Source organism: Carettochelys insculpta, chromosome 14 (genome assembly GCF_033958435.1).
Source record: "Carettochelys insculpta isolate YL-2023 chromosome 14, ASM3395843v1, whole genome shotgun sequence".
In the NCBI taxonomy this organism is placed as follows: Eukaryota; Metazoa; Chordata; order Testudines; family Carettochelyidae; genus Carettochelys; species Carettochelys insculpta.
Genome location: NC_134150.1, coordinates 18124488 through 18142231, shown reverse-complemented (window position 1 = coordinate 18142231; position 17744 = coordinate 18124488). Strand labels below are relative to the sequence as shown.

At 42.2% G+C, this 17744-nt stretch overlaps 1 protein-coding gene across 2 annotated transcripts in view; it reads right to left on the bottom strand.

Moving 5' to 3' along the window:
• Positions 1–17449, bottom strand: part of N4BP1 (NEDD4 binding protein 1) — a 43453-nt gene extending 26004 nt beyond the window's left edge. For both annotated transcript variants that reach the window (XM_075008575.1, XM_075008576.1), the window contains exons 1-2: positions 17110–17449; positions 3097–4889 (exon numbers count right to left, since the gene is read on the bottom strand). In XM_075008575.1, coding sequence (XP_074864676.1) covers positions 3097–4889; positions 17110–17355 — 2039 coding nt within the window. In that variant the 5' untranslated portion in view covers positions 17356–17449. The remainder of the gene's footprint in view (positions 1–3096; positions 4890–17109) is intronic.
• Positions 17450–17744: the final 295 nt, after the last annotated feature.

Below are 17744 nucleotides of genomic sequence, written 5' to 3'. Positions count from 1 at the left end.
AGCTCAGTCCCTGGGTGACCAGAGCAGCCGCAGTCCACAGCTCAGAACAGCTAGTACCACTGGCCGCTAACACCCACTACCATCACTCTTCCAGATTCCCCCTCCCCAGCACCAGCAGCCTCCCCTCCATACAAGATTTAACAACAAGTATTTTTAGTACAAGCCATGGACAGTTAACTGGTCGTGCATGTTTGTTTATTGCCCGTAGCCAGTCCTTGGTTTGTACTAAAAAACCCCGACTAAATCAAAGCCTTTGTCATAGGTACTTTAGTAAAACAAAGATTAGTATTTTGCACAAAACTTTTTGTTGTATATAAACACTACATACTCTGCATGCTCATGTTTTCTGAGACTGAGGAAGCCTCATTTCAAGTCCTTCATCCTTTTCACTGGATCCAGATGTTGCTATATAATCAACTCCTTTTAGGTGTCTGAAGGAACTGGGGCTTGGAAAGTGAAGATATTTGGTGAAGTAAGGAGAAAGAGGAATTTGTGGAAGTTGTATCCCTTTTACCAATAAGGGAATCTGTCCACAGTTTGTTAACAAGATGCACAGTTTAGGGATTAGGTGGTTAAATCCATGGCTGTTTCTAGCTGCACAAGGTATAGTAATTAAGAGTGCATTTTCCCATCTTTATCTAGACAAAGGTTTGTAAACTTTCTTTAAATAAGTCACATACAAATGTAAACACAAACACAAATATTTACAAATACTGCTGGGAAACTATATTCCAGATGCTTAATAGCATAAAGACACACTAAACATTTAGGGCAGGAAATAATGATTTAAATTAATATTGTGGGAAATTTACATGTTCTGAAAAATACTAAACTTTATTTGTTTAGGACACAGATTTTAAATCATTCTTTTCAGCAACATCTTGGATTTACTGGCTATAAGAGATAAGACCTGCTGTACATCCCATCCAGCTGAAAGCATTTCCTGCAGCATAGGGGTCCATTCTTAAATCTTTCTTACAGACAACATTCTGGCCTACTTTCTGAAGCGTCCCACTCAAACACTAACTTCAATAAGAAAGTAAAGGGAACATTGGAGGTTATGTCCATCTGCAGCCCCTAAAGCCCCTTTCTTGATCTGGCCTTACTGCTGGGGCTGGAGGAGTGTCTCTCAGGTAGCTGTGGCAACTGTGCAGGGCAGCCCTGAGTCCCTGCATGGTGATTTTTACACAGCTGGATGGCCAAAGCCCTGAGCTACTGAGTGGTGCTTTTTCGACAGCTGAATGGCCACACACCTTGGAGGGAACCCTGATCACCACCTGAAGTTTTATAGCTATCATCAGGGCCTTCTTATCACCTTGATTAGTGTTCCTTGTTAACTCTTTCTCTAGCTTATCAAGAGTAAATTAGTTCAGAGAGGGGATTTTTTCTCTATTGTTTTGGTTTGTTGTTTATTTTTACATTTTGTGGTGAGTTCTAAGATGAGAAACATTTTCTTAGCAGACAATATCTCTGTTCTCATTGCAGAAATACTACAAGACTACAAAAGCTTATTTCTTATGTTAGTATTAGCCAGTAGAGAAGCAGGAAGCTCAATTAGTCTATTATTGAGGAAGAGCTGTTTTCCAGGAAAGAAATGACACACTCCTAGATTATCACAATTTCACATTACAGTGTTGAAGAATTCTAAAGGAAGTACTCACTCTACCACACATTTGCTTGGCAACGCCATAATTTGAGGTGCATGAGATCAACTAGGGATGTAAAAATCTCAGGTAATTGGTTAAACAATTAACTGTTTAACCAACTGGGGAAGCGGCTGGGGAGGCTGCTACAGCTCAGCCAGGCTGGACCAGCTTCTCCAAATGCCACCCACAGTATGCCAGGAACCCTGGCTGCTCTGGCTCAGCCAATGCTTCCTGTGCCGCTACAGATGGGGGCTGCTCCAGTCCATACTGATTAACCAGAATCTGTAAGCCATTAACATCCCTAAGAACAACTATACAAGAGGTCAATTTTGAAGTTATATCTCAGGACTTGTCTATACTTGAGTAAATCAGCACTGCCCTGATCACTGGAACAGTGTTGATTTCGCAGGTCTAGTGAAGACAGGCCAAGTCATTGGCCAAGAGAGCTCTCCTGTTGCCATCTTTACTCCACTGCCCTGTGAGTAAAAACTAAGTTGGCAGGGGTGTATCTGTCAACACAGTGTAGTGCAACCAGCTCCATTTAACATATGGTCAAAGTTTCCCGCACCCCACCCCCAAACAAAGACTCAGCTTCACTCATGGCAGAAATGGGACTGCTATTCTTATACCACCTACATCAGCGCAATATTTGAGTATCATTTGTGAGGTATGTAAAGAACTAAGTGGAACATGGCAACTATTAAACAGAAGTACCATACATATTTATAACAGAACAAGGAGAATACAGATATTAAACTGCAATTCTCTCTACAGTTTAAATAGATAATTAAATGAGGTTCATCATACTTATTTAGTTTGGGGTAGACAGAATTCACCCAATAAAACTTAATACTTTAGCCCCCTACTACAAGATTAGAGGGGAATTAAGGCTGTGTCTACACTAGCCCTCTTCTTTGAAGGGGGCATGGTACTCAGCCCGAGCAGAGAATACCAATGAAGTGCTGTGGTGAATATGAAGCACCTCATTAGGCTAATTCTCCCCTGTGGCAACTTCGAAGTTGCAAACTCTGAAGCACCAGCATGCCATGTAGCCATGGGCACTTCAAAGAACCTGCGCAACTTCAAAGTACCCTGGCTCCCAAGTTGTGTGGGTACTTCAAAGTGCCCGTAGCTACACAGCATGCCAATGCTTCAAGGTTTGCAATGCTGAAGTTGCTGCAGGGGAGAATTAGCCTAATGAGATGCTGCATATTCACTGCAGCACTCCATTAGTACGCTCCACTCAGACTGATTACCATGCCCCCTTCAAAGAAGGGGGCTGGTGTAGACACAGATTAAGAGTAGTAAATAAATATCTGGTCACACGCAGGCTAGTTAGCAAGAATTTTTGACAAGAAAAACTTTTATACCCAAGCTGTGCTATGCTCCTCCAACTTTCACTTGGAAATTCACTGACATATAATAAGTAATGCAAACTAGTAATACTTACGAAATTGCAACATTGCTTCCATCTATAATGATGTATTTTAAAGATGCTCTCCCAGGTTCATTTTTCAACTCCAGTTTGTACGGCTTTTTCAGAGAATCCATAAACCTTTGAACTCCAGTAACTGAGGCTTCTGTATGATGACTGTATGGTCCCACTGTCTTCCTCTCTAGATTTGGAGCATGCAGTTGGAGTGGAAATTCAGAGGCTGGACGAAGGTCTTCAGCAGGTTTGGGGATATCAAAAGGGGGTTGGTGGAGGAGTCTAGATTGGGAAGGATTGCGATGTTGTGGTCTTTCCTGATGAACAGCTTGAATATTTGGTTTATCTGAGATCCCTGCAGATTTTTGGTGAATTACCATTTCAGTCTGAACTGAGGAGTGCTCTTGGTCTGAGCTCCCTCTTGCTACAAAGTCAACATCCTTTAGTGTTCCATTTTTCATTACATTTTGTGAAGAGTTAAAAGGTACCAGACCATCAGTTTCTATATCATTTGTCCAGGAAATGTGACTCTGATCAGAGGAATTCAAGGGCACTTCTTTACTATGTCCTATTGAATTGTTACATGAAGGAAGAACAACTTTATTTTTATAGTCTGTTACACGCATTTTGTCTTCTGCCCAGAGCCGTGCACAAGGTGAATTTGCTCTTTTTTGTTGCACATTTTTTGTCTCCTTTAAAGTAGGACTGGATTTAAGTTGTTTTTTACTGACAGAATCTCTATCTTGCAGAGTCTGCGGAAGAGCTGCATTATCACCTGAATGCACATTTACAGTTCTAGATATTTGTTGTGACAGTTCCTTTTCCTTCTGAGACTTTGTACTTTCCTTCTCTATTGCTTCCAAGAGCGTTAATGGTTCCATCACTTGTCCCAATTCATTAATAACTTTCTCTACAATTTTTTGAGAATATCCCATGGTCCTGAAAAAGTTTACAAGAATCTTGTATTCCATTTCCTCACTAGCATCCTCACAATCTTTAATGGAGAAACCTGGATCATCAGACTCAGTGCAGTTATCAGAAATGAGATCAACAACTGCACGACCATCTAGATCTTCACTACATGGCATAGGCCTGCCCTCCTGATCTCTTTCTAATGAGAACTGTTTCTTAGGCAGCCTTTCCTCAGCATCGGAACACCTCCTTTTACATGACTGCCTCTCTTTGGAAACAGATGCCTCAAGTGGAGTCACACCATTTATAGGAACAAAACAACTTCCTGGTGTACTGGAAAACACTGTGTCCATTTGTTTTGTAAGCTCCGTAACAGGAGTTCCAGCTTTATTTCTTGCTTCCTCCCCAACTGTTCTTTCATCTCCATTCATTACAGTTAGTTTTGTGGTTTTGTTCTGTGAAAGCTCAGGTGCACTTTCAGACTCTGTAGTAAGATCTATAATATTGCCATCTGCTTCACAACAATCACTTTGCGTAAGATTCAGAAGCTCTCTTTTTAATGAGCTAGGCAAGATCAACAAGTCCATTGTATATTTATCTGCATGTGCCTCCACAAATTGTTTAAATTGCTTTTTTATGTTTGATTCCTTGTCACCTAATAAGCCTTCATTGTTTTCAAAGAGTTTCACAAACTGCTGAATGTGACTTCTAGCCATCACAACAGCTTCTGCACTACCCTTGATACTAAGCAATCCTATTTCCTGCACTGTTATATCAGCATAGGTATCCTGAATCAGACAGTTAAGAAATTGGCTCTGTGCGCCAACAAAAATGCAGTGCATGTCCTTTGGATAATATTCTTGTTCTTCTAATTCAGGTTCACAGAGACCCTTAATATATTCCTACAAAGGAGTGGAGAGAGAGAGAGAGAATAATGAACAACTCTTTACAAATCACAAGTGTCTGTCTATATAATGTCAGTATTATGTTTAGGTCAACGATAAGCCACAATATTAGATAGTAAAACTAGAGTCTAAGGCAGAAGTCCAAACTCTGAGGTGCACTCTGTGGAGGGAGGAATGGAGAGAGAGCACTACCCAGACACTTCCTGTGCCCAGCTCTGCTGTGGTTCAATCATCAGCTGCAGCCCCAGCTCCCAGCACTGTCCCCAACCTTGGCATGACACTGCTCCTGCCCCAAACTTCTGCTCTGTTCCTGGTCTAGAGCAGATACTGGGGGAAGGAGTAGAGCTGCATCTAATGTTTTATTTTTTTCCTTCAGAGGGTAATTTATTGAACAAATTTATCTAACATTATATTTCTCCCTTTTTTTAAAAAAGAAAAAATAGAGTATAATTACTTCACTGGGACGATCTAATTCCTCCATGTTTTGAAATAGGGATTGCTTTGATACCAGGGATGTAACTTTCACGAAAGTTCACCCAAATCTGGCCAAGCTCAGAACTTGACCCAACTTCAGAACAAACTGACAACACGATTTGCACATGCTCAGTAGAAACCTATTAGCAGTGAAGTTCTCTCAAATCAATGTGCACTCAGCAGGTTTGATTCTCATTTCCTACATCCAGATCTGAATTTGTTGCTGCCCTGCTGTGGTGCTATCTGATTGCAATATGACCATAAAAGCCATTACTGATGTACAGGGTATATGAAGTGGGGTCAGAATACTTGAAGGTGCAATGCACAGCTGCTTGCCTCTCTCTCACGCCCCTGCCTCCTCCCCTCCAATTGTGTCTGTATCTTACACATACACCTCTTGGCACTGTGCACCCATGTATGTGCCATACAGAGGAGAGTAGTGCACTCCAGTGGGTTCATCATCATGTTCAGTTTCCACAGGGAATAGAGAGAAAGCCGTGCTAGTCTATATGCTATCAAAACGAAAAAGCAGTGAGCTTTTGTGGGACAGACCCACTTCTTCAGACCAAGTAGATCTGTCCCACGAAAGCTCACCTAATAAATTATTTTGTTAGTCTTTAAAGTGCTACTTTACTGCTTTTTTGTTTCCACAGGGAAGTATTTACAGCCACTGCTGTGTGTCTGTTGTGTTTCCTCCCTCATCTCTTGGGCCATCTGGTCTTGCAGAGGGCTCAGTCAAATGCTAGTTTATCATTTAGTAGCAAGACATTTTGCCACAAAATATTCCTCTCTGACTCCACCCTCAAGGAAGCTTCACAATAATCACTGCTGTGTATAGTACTAAAATGTTTAAAACATAGGGTATATGCATATACTGTTTTGTCTGTTGAAAAAAGTTTACCTGGACCCTAATTATCCTATGTACATTCATTGTTATGGGGAAAATAGGATTGGCTTAATATCATCTTGTTTAAAGTAACAATTTACCAGGAACATAAGTACACACTAAGCAAGAAATTAGTGCATGTATATTGAACTTTTAACCAATACACTCTTTTCCTTTTTAATAAATTTTCATTGATTTAATAAGAATTGGCTACAGGTATGTATTTGGAATATGGTCTGAAATATTTATTGACCTGGAAGGTAATGTGCCTGATCCTTTGAGATTGGTAGAACTTTATTTGACTGAGGTGTTTGGGTGATGGCCTGAGGCTGGGTACATAAGGAACTTTATTGTCTGGACTTCTGATTGATCAATAGGCAATACAGATGTCTTATGCCAGCAATTGAGTGTTCTGCTTCAAGGCTGCAAAGGCTAAACAGGATTTTCTCCTGTAAATGCTCCTCCAGGGGCAGCTCTCACCACTGCAATGACAGGCAACGGAACTGTGGGAGGGATAGTTCAGTGGTTTGAGCATTGGCCTGCTAAAGCCAGCGTTGTGAGCTCAATCCTTGAGAAAGCCATTTAAGAAACTGGAGCAATATAGTAAAAACAATGAGAAGTCCTGTGGCAATTTATACACTAACAGATTTTTTTTTTTGGAGCATAAGCTTTTGTGGGCAAAGACGTGACATGCATCTGACAAAGAGGGCCTTTATACACAAAAGTTTATAGTCCAAATAATCTGTTAGTCTATAAAGTGCCACAGGACTACTACTTGTTTTTGCAGATATAGGCCAACACAGCTACCCTTCTAATACATTCAGTAGTAAATGTTTGGGACTCTCATTGGACAATAAGGGCATAAGCAGTGACCTGTCTAATTCTCTATTTTCTGCACAGGAGTTTCAACATTCTTTTGATGCAAATCAGACATGCATTTGTTTCTTCTGAACTTTTTGTCAGCCACTGCACAGCCCTGGCCTCTATTATATTGATCTGGGCCTTTCTAGATCCTTACTTAGTCCTGAACTGCATATTATGCTGACAATTAGCACTCAAGAAAGACAGCTGTGGTTCTCTAGACACAGTGTTTCTTCAACTTTTTGAGACCACAGAACACCAAACAATTTTTTTTATGCAGAACACCTATGAAAATTCTCCCCCCCAAAAAAATTAAATAAAAATAAAAACCCAAACAGCAGCATATACAGCAAAAGCAAAATGAAGTAATTTAATCAGGTATTATAACAACGAGGAAGCTACATTCTACAGTAAGGTCTCAGAGCATGCAAGGGTTTCGTTCCATGCTCCCTCACGTCAACCTGGATTTCGCATAAGTGGGGGTCCAGCTTCTTCCCCGGCAGGCCACAGGCTCTGCAGCTGTGGAAGCAGCAGAAAGGTAAGCCCTGGGCTGGGGGTGGCAGCTGGGGAGGGTTAAGCCTCGCAGTGGGTTGGGGCCATGGGAGGCAGGTGGGGTGGGAGGTGGGCTAAGCCTGGGGTGGGTTAGGGCTGCAGGGGGGTGAGGGATAGAGTTAAGCCGGAGCTGTGCACAGGTGGTGAGCTGGGCCACGGGGGGCAGGGTCTGAGCTGGAACCAGAGCTGTGCATGGGTGGGAAGGGGGCAGGGGTGTCGTACCGGAGCTGTACGAGTCAGGCGGCTTAAATGAGAGCCGCACGTGGGTTGTGAGCTGGCGGGGGGGTGCACCAGAGCCGCTGGAGGGGGAGCAGCTTGAACAAGAGCTGTGCATGGGCAGTTTAAACCAGGGTGGGGGGTGAGCTGGAGCTGGGTGCGAGTGGTGGTAAGCCAGAGCCAGGAGTGGGCTTGCAGGGTGAGCTGGTGCTGTGCACGGGTGGTGAGCCGGCAGCAGGTTTGAACTAGGGCCGGGCAGGTTGAGCCTGAGCCCACCTAACGGGTGGTGAGCTAGAGACAGAGACGGGTGTGTGGGTGGGCGAACAGGAGCTATGCCCGGGTGGTGAGCAGAGCTGGGGGGCTGAGCTGGAGCTGGGCGGAGGGAGCAAGTTAAACACAACTGGAAATTGCGGTACAGTGTTTACTACAGGAATCGGGGTCGCGTACTCTGAGACCTTACTGTATCTGGTTTTAACAGAAAGTATATATCACCAGTGTATGATATAGAAAAGCATCAGACCATTTAATAAGAAATTAATTATCCTCTCTTTTTCCACAGACCATCTCTGTTAACCTCCCAAGCCACAATTACCTGATTTTTCAAAATATCTAATAATGCAGACCAAAGAGTATGTCTACACTTACTGGGTTGATCTTCCAAGGTTCGATTTCATGTGCCTAATGGGGATGCACAAAATTGAACTCTGGAGTTCAACAGCAGACCCTGGAAGACATCCTCTTTATTGCAAGGAGTAAGGGAGGTCGATGGAAGAGTTTCTCCTGTCAACCTCCCTCTGTGAGGATGGCCACGTAAATCAATCCAAAATACATTGATTCCAGCTATATAATTGTCCTCGCTGGAATTGCATATCTAGGATTGACTTTCAGGTCTAGTGTAGACCTGGTCTAGGAAAAGTTTCATAGCCTTCAGCCTGAGCATCAGCTTTAGAGAACTGGTGTCCAAGCTGCTTTCTTGAACTTCCTTAATAAAAAAAAAAAAAATATATATATATATATATATATATGGTGATAGAGTTCATTGGCATGTTCAGAAAAATAGGTCTAATTTTCATTTCCCAAATTATCATAGTTTTCAAAATAAAAGCGCAACTGCTCATGTACGAAATTGATTGGGTTTAATGCAACTACCTGGATAGTGAACTATACAGTTGCATCTATTGCTAGAGATAAATGATTTTTGGCATCTCTTCTACCTTGTCAGCTGAATTTAGTTCACAATTCCTGCATGATTTGGAAGTCAACAAGCTCCAAATTCTTGGCTTGAAGCAACAGCACATCAAGAGTTTGGAGAATTTGTAAAAGCCACCCAGGAAAACATATTGTTTCTACAGTTAGCATTCTATCATGCCATGAAACTAGTTTCTAAACTATTGAAGATAGCATAATGTGGGCACTGAAACATCATGTATTACTCATAAATTAACAGAACTAATGGTATTCCACCAAGATTCAAACCAATTACCTCCATTTTCAAATCTAGATCATGTAATTGAAAAAAAATATATACTGGTAATGAAGTCTGCAGCACTGGCAGCACAGGTGATTCTAATGGCCATTTGTGAGTTATTTGTTTGCAACAACGAAAATTAAATAAAAAGAGCAAACATCCAACCAATTTGGTTCTCTACTTCCCTTTTGGAAAGGACTGAAAATAAATATTATGAGACAGCATAACTGCCTTATTTCATTTTGATTCTAATCAATACAGTTTTAAGGATTGAATGTTGCAAGACTACACAGTACTGGTTAAACCTCTCTCATCCAGCACCCTCCAGACCTGACAGGTGAGGGACGAGAGAACTTCCTGGACCATGAAAGATCAATGCTGTCCAGCAGTATTACCAACAATTTCATTGCTCACTGGACTTCTAGAATACATTTATGGATACATTACAACTAAATAACAGCACAGAACACAGAGCCATGACTGGGGGGTTGTAAACAAATTTTATGGGACCACAGGAAACTCGGCCACATCCATGATACATGATCATCCAGGTAGCTAAAATCATGAGGATAACATATGTTGCCGGACAAGAGAGTTCCAGATTAGAGAGGTTCAACCTGTAGTACAAACTGCTGCTGTAAACGTAAGCTGAACAAGACAAGTAGTTTTTCTGGCCCACACAAAAGATTCCATAAAATAGCAATAAAATGGTAGTGAGACATTTGGAATCTGGAAAGTTTTTTAAAGTCATATACATTAGTGAAAATGCTTTCCAAAGTTAACTTATGGCTTGTATTTGACAGACCTGGAGTCTGAAGATCTTCATTTTCATAAGGCAACAGCAATGCACAGTTGTGCACACTGCACAGCCAATATCCTTTCAAAACTTGACCTGGACGGATGTATAAGGCTCACACAGAGTCCTGGTTTCTCTTTTGAGATTGCCAACATCTGTGTCAATGGATGAACGGACATAACCCAACATCAGGAACTGGAGTACACACACCTATGGGTTAACACTTTAACCTCCTTGGACATTCAATAAAGGATTTGGAAGTAGCCATTCTTCTACAAAAGGATTTTACCGCAAGATTACAGAGGGAGACATCTGAATTGGAATTGATTTACAAGTTTGACACTTTTAACCTTGGGCTTAACAGAGATCTCAATCATCTTATGCATTACAAGGGCAATTTCCCCACCTTTGATATTTGCAGGACGGGCACCCATCCTACTCCTACTCAATTTACTTCTTCCACTGGACCTATTAGTAACAGAGACTCTCCTCCCTCTTCCCCCCGCCCCACTGCCTCTCTCTTCCACTGTTTTAATGCTGGATTCTAATTGTCTACTCCAGTATGAAAATATGAAACGGGTCATACCCACCAAAGCTCATTACCTAATACATTTGTTAGTCTTTAAGGTATTACAGGGCTGCTTGCTTTTGTGACACTACAGACTAACACTGCTACCTTTCTGTGACTATTTGCCCCCATCTGTGTTGATTATAACTAACTAACTTATTCTGCACAGGCCAGCAAACTTTTGCTATTACCCACATGCGCCTTGTTCTAGTCTCTACTTTTAATTTATAAATCATAGATCAAATAGATAATAGCAATTTTCAGGTCAATTCTTTAATAGATACCATAAACATTATCTTCTGCAAAATGGAAGGCATTTCTGTTTATACGCGCCATCTGCAATCAAACACTTGAGACTGTAGACCCATTGTTTTATTCTACATTATTATTCTATCCAATGCAGGAGCAATTTTTCAAATTGTTGCAGGAAACTGTCATAGTGGAACTAGAAAATGTTTTACCAAGAACCTAAAATGAGCAGACAAATTCACAGCAGCATTACATGGCAGTGAGGCAGTATATCACGACTAAAACCCAGCATTACTCTGTGCATGTTCACTATGTGTGCACAGTTATTTGTGTAAAGTCTACTCATATGGTTCAAAAATCAATGAGTAAATTCAGCTTTTAGGCTGAAGAGAGTCAACTCCTCTATTATTTCTGTAATATCTTTTACTCGGAATTGACCAAAACACTTAATGGGTTTCTACTGCAGCTCAACTTCTCTTAACTGTTTCAACATATGGTGTGCAAACCAGCCCCAGCAGTCCTGCTGAGGCCAGTGCTGCAACAGCCCAGCCTGGTGGGATACCACTGCAGTTCACCAGCAAGGGTTGGCTAACCAGTAAGTATACCAGTACACCTCATGCTTACCAGTTAACCATTTAACTCCTCAAATTATGTTGTTAGCTATAAATCTTAGCAACCAATTAGTCATGACCACAGTTCTCAATGCCAGATACTTCCACCTATAACTAGCTTGTCAAATTCTTCCAAAACAAGTGGCAGAGTCTCTTACATTGACCCCATTAACTAGGAGGTACACGTTAATTTTCAATAGCTACAGCTAATAATAATTGAAATTGAAAACCATGCCTATACAAATATGTCTCAAATTTTTCCAAGGAAGTACTACCACCACCATCTTCCAGCTGACAGCTTTCACCACTGTGTCATATAACCCTGCCTAGGTCTAGGCAACTTCGTGGTTATTCCTTCAATTAAAATAAGAATTAAAAGGGGACCTCCCAAATAATACCCTTACCAAAACCGGCAATTTTTTTGTAGTTTGCACAGAGAAACCAAGGATTTCTTCGGAAACTGAAACTGGAAACTCAAACAGATGCTCTTTAATCTGTCTCCTGTGGTTCTGTGCACCACATATTAAAACAATGATTTAATTATCCACCAATTCAAGCTATTAATCAATCAAGATGCTTTTGCTATGTTATTAACAAAATTGTAACTGATAGAATTATACTTGGTCAGTCATTTTGCTATGAAAATAATAAACTAAATACTACAATACAGTAAACCCCCAAGATGTTCACAACTCAGTTACGAACAACAAGAAGTCTTGTGGCACCTTATAGACTAACAGACATTTTGGAGCATAAGCTTTTGTGCGCAAAGACCCGCTTCATCAGATGAATGAAGACGTATCCGATGAAGCGGGCCTCTGCCCATGAAAGTTTATGCTCCAAAATATCTGTTAGTCTATAAGGTGCCACAAGACTTCTTGTTGTTCTCGAAGCTACAGACTAACACGGCTACCTTTCTGATACAACCGAGCTGTGCATGTCTCAAGTTAATGCAACTGCTGCCCCTGAGAGGAGCGAGGAAACTGTCTCTGCAGTGGCAGCAGCTGAAAGTGAACTGCTGCCCCAGACAGGAGAGGTTTCCCCACTCCTGTCAGGGCAGCAGCTACTCTTGTCATTGGTGGCAGCAGAGAGTCAGACCCTCAACTGCTGCCACTGACAGGAGTGGGGAAACTGATTAGGGCACCAGCTCCAGTCAGTTCCCCGGCTCTGCAAGCAAGCTGTGCACGAAATTTGATTTTTGTGGGGCTCTACTGCATAAGAAACAATGAATATGCACTACGGTGGCTCTTTTGGCCTGAGCATCACTAACTGAGAGCTATAAAGTAGCTAAACAGTTAACTGGTTAAGCCTCAGTGGTTTGAGCACTGGCCTGATAAACCCTGAGTTGTGAGTTTAATCAATGAGGAGGCCATTAAGTGGTCTGGGGCAAATAGATTAAAAAAAATTGTGAGGGATCCGTGGTCCTGCCAAGATGATATGTAAATAGGTAAGGCTTACTGGTTATGATGAACCAGTGGGGGCTGGATAGCAACCCACTGCCTCCCACAAGCAGTAAGCTGCTCAAACCCCACAGGCTCAACTGTGAGTGGATGGCACTCAAGTTCAGCCAGAGCAGCCCTTGTCTGCAGTGAGCTTTGATCTAAACAAGTAGGTCTGTCCCACGAAAGCTATCACTGAATAAATCATTTTGTTAGTCTTTAAAGTGCTACTTTTCTGCTGCTTTGTTTTACTTTAAAATGCTTTTTCAGAAAAGTTGAATTTTCTTTGAACATTGTGGACAAGCTAGTCATTCTTTAAAAATGGCTTTCCAGAAAAAATACTTTGTGATTGTAAATGTTCTAATCATATCACTAGAAATCAGCTGCTCTAATAACTTGCAGAGTTGATCTGAAGAAGTGGGTCCGTCCCACGAAAGCTCATCACCGAATAAATCATTTTGTCAGTCGTTAAAATGCTACACTTCTGCTTCTTTGTTTTGTTGGAGTACAGACTAACACAGCTACCTCTCTGTTACATTTTAAAGTGTTCTGCTATTTTCAACAGACCTTGCTGTTAGAAAAGAAACACTTAGTTGTAACGGGAGCTGTTTGGATGGTGGAAACGTCTTTGTGTGTGTTTGCATGTGTGATGGGACAATTAAATTCAGATCTTGTTATATAACTTTTTTTAGTATTATTTAAGTTTCTGAGGGCCGTTGGTTTTCAGTCTAGAAATCATTCATAGATTTAACTGTAATAAATTATTCTGCTGTTCCACAGGTACAGAATTAAACTGCAAGAACTGAAATGTAAAGCCAAAATTAATATTGAGTTAGACTTAAAAATACGTCCTAAGAATCTCTATTAATATGGGGAGAAGACAGACAATAGGAATTATATTTTGTAGACTGGTTCAAAAAAATTACGATGCTCCATCTGCTATTCTCTCCACAGTTGCCATGTTTATGCCATTAACTATTATAGTCACCCCCCCAAAAAAAGTTAACTAAAGAAATGTGATTACCAAACCACTGTTTGGGAGACTGTTCACATCAGATAGTGTCACAGCTCCTAACTCTCTAAAATATCAGAAGACGTAAGAACAGAAACGACTAGCTAGACTTTTCCTGGTTTAGCATACTCTTTTAATTGGATAAATGGCCACCTACTCTAAGAACTAAAGTGGTGAAACCACTCATGCTTGGTCAGCTCTAATGGTGAAGACGTAATAGCAACGTTAAGCTGTTAGCATTCTTTTAGGAAGAACCATGTTAACGACATTGAGTGAAATGATAAACAGAGCCTTAGGCTACAAAAATGCCATGAAATTGAGCATGCTTAAAATAATGGTGACAGAGAGGTAGCTGTGTCCGTGCTCCAACAAAACAAATCAGCAGAAATGTAGCATTTTAAAAAGACTAACAAGATAATGTATTCAGTGATGAGCTTTTGTGGGACAGACCCACTTCTTCAGATCAATTGCACGTCCAATACAGACTGACATTTGTAAGTATAGAGGACAAAAAAAAAAATTGCAATAAAAACTGACAAATCAAATAGGATTAAAGGAAGGGGTTGAGAGGTGGGGGGATGTTAATTGTCCTGTCTGAGATAATTGCAGGCATCAAAGGAAGGGAAGCAGTCCTTCCTCACACATTAAAAGGACTGCTTCCCTTCCTTTGGCGCCTGCAATTATTTCAGACAGGACAATTAACATCGCCCCCACCTCTCACCCTGTTTAAAATAATAGTATAACATGGCTGGGAAATAACCAATTCATAATAGATTTTTCTAGACTGTGTAGGCATGAAAAACAAAGCAAGAACTACATTCTAGTCACATTAAGAAAGCATATTATAGTCAGAATCATAGCACTATCCATACGGCCCTCCAGAAGAAACCAAATTATTATGATTGCAGCCTGACTGTTAGATAACTCTTAAGGAGAAATCAAGTTGTGTAAAAACCATGTTGACTAAAACATCATTTCACAATGTGATTAGACTATGGTTATTCCTGCCTGGCAGTCTAGAAAAAAAATGTAATAAACGGCTTAGGACACAGCCATGTTTCACAATTGTGAGACAGCAGGGTTACACTTTAGTGTTGACTTGTCTTATTTTTGGTTCCTTATTTCTCACGCTTATAAACAGTGCCATAAAAAAGCAGTAAGTTGGCAATCTGAACACACCAATTTGTTAGGACATGTTAGTGTCTGAGTTGGAGTTCTTTTTATACCAATGTATTTTACTTCCATCTCTTCCTCCTCCTCCCTTCACACACAAACAATCTACAACTAGTGGAGGTAGGGTGTAGGGCTGATACCTATCTTTTTGCGTGTTAAGTCAAAACAAACACACACTAAGGCCACGTCCATATTCTGGGGACTATAGCTACTATATGCTAGCCTACCATAACTCCACAGTTAACCTCATTTTCAATTTTTATTGAAAAGTGTCTAGGTTTTTCACAAGCTATTAATTTTTTAACTGACTTCCATCTGAATTTTGGACAACAGATGTACGTAAAAATACTGATTATGTTAACAAAATCCAATACATTGCATCGGGTAGATGTGTTTATGTCAATAAATTAGTCCAGATGAAAACATGAGGCTGTTGGTTAAAGTAACACAACATGCCTGCACACACATGTATGTACTGTTAACATAAACTTGTTTCAAATACTCATACTGTTAATTTTTTCTGTCCTGTTAACCCCCAATATTTAACCCAGCAAATTAAGTTTTTATTCTGAATCTCAAAAAAAGATATTTTGGCATTAGAAAAGGTTCAGAAAAGGGCAACTACAACGATTACGGGGTTTGGAACGGGTTCCATATGAGAAGAGGTTAAAGAGAGTGGGACTTTCCAGTTTAGAAAAGAGGAGACAGAGGGGGGACTACGACAGAGGTATATAAAATCATGAGTGGTGTGGAGAGAGTGAATTAATAAAAGTTATTTACTTGTTCCCATAATATAAGAACTAAAGGACACCAAATGAAATTAATGGGCAGCAGGTTTAAAACTACTAAAAGAACATTCTTTTTCACACAGCGCACAGTCAACCTGTGGAACTCCTTGCCAGAGGAGGCTGTGAAGGCCAGGACTATAAGAGAGTTCAAAGAAAGGCTAGATAAATTCATGGAGGTTAGGTCCATAAAAGGCTATCAGCCGGGGGTAGGAATGGTGTCCCTGGCCTCTGTTTGTCCGATGCTGGAGATGGATGGCAGGAGACAAATTGCTTGATCACAGTCTTCGGTCCATCCCCTCTGGGGCATCTGGCACTGGTCACTGTCAGCAGACAGGATGCTAAGCTAGATGGACCTTTGGTCTGACCCAGTAATGGACATTCTTATGCTCTTATATTCTGAATTACACCCCTTTTAAAATGCCCATGAAACCTTAAACTAAAATAAAAATGAAAACGAGGGCCTTTCCTATAGTTTAGGCCCAGCTCACAGTGATATAAGGACCTTTATGATCACTACCTACCTGAGCAGTGGTAGGTGCATTGATAGAAACATCCTACCTTGCTACTACTCTGGGATCAGGTTAACATGACTATAGCTTTCAGGATGTGGATTTTTTTCACACCCCTGGAACACACAGCTGACTGAACCTACATTTTAAATGTAGGCCAGATTCAGTTTTATTCCCCATCAGAGTGGCAGAGGTTCTCAACAAGACATATAACACGCTATCTACACCTACATCCCACTCCCTGCATCTAGACCTCATTACACTTCAGCTACCACCTTACTTCGAGGCCCACTTCAAAAATAGCCAAGCTTAGACAACAGTTGGGTAAAACACAACTGGTGCTGAAGCCCCCACCCCCACCCCCACCGTGTGGCCATCAGAGACTCAACACATAAGCAGCAGCGCTGCCAACGTGCTCAGAGCTTCACAGGGCTTCTCCCCGCCACCCTGGGTCCAGCACGACGGAGGGCGGGAGGGGCTGTCAGGAGCCGCGGCAGCGGAAGAGGAACGGAACGGAAAACCCGGGGGGCCGCACACGGGAAGGACGGTTGCCGGCGGGCGGGCGCGCAGACCCCCCGGCTGAGACCTCCCAAGGGGCGCCCCGCCCCTGCTTACCTTGGCACTGCGCACGGGCCCCTCGCGCCCGGCGAGCCGCAGCCAGATCCTGTCAGTGGCCGGGTCCGAGGCGGGGGGCTGCCCCGGGGGGCACCAGCCTGCCGGCGCCCCCAGCACGGCGAGCCGCACCCCGAAAAGACTCTGAATGCGGCCGCGGCTCCGCTCCAAAAAGCGGCTCTTCTCCGCTGGAGCCGTGAACTCGTCCAGCACCGGCACGGGGCCGCCGGCCGCTCCGGGGTCCGCCATCAGAGCCAGCTGGGGAACCCTGCGCTATTGCCGCCCATAGTTCCGGACCCCAGGGACAACAACACCGCTAGCGGGGAAAACCCAGCCACCCTCATCAGCGCGCGACAGCGTCGTCATCTGCCTGCGTCGCGAGCTCAGTTCGGGCCCCGAACCCCGCCCTACTCTCAACCGTTTTGGCTAGGCCCCGCCCACCAATTAAAAAAAGGCTAGTGGCAGCCATCTTTGTTACGGGCAAGGCGGGTGCCCGCTATCTTTAGTAAAGGCAAAATAAGAGTCCCTGCCCGATACTGCGTCGATATGAGCCATGTATAGGGAGGGTGACTTGATGTGGTAACGTCGCCAGCCACGTTCCTATGTCTTTGCCTGCTCTTTCAGGCTTTGACCCTTGG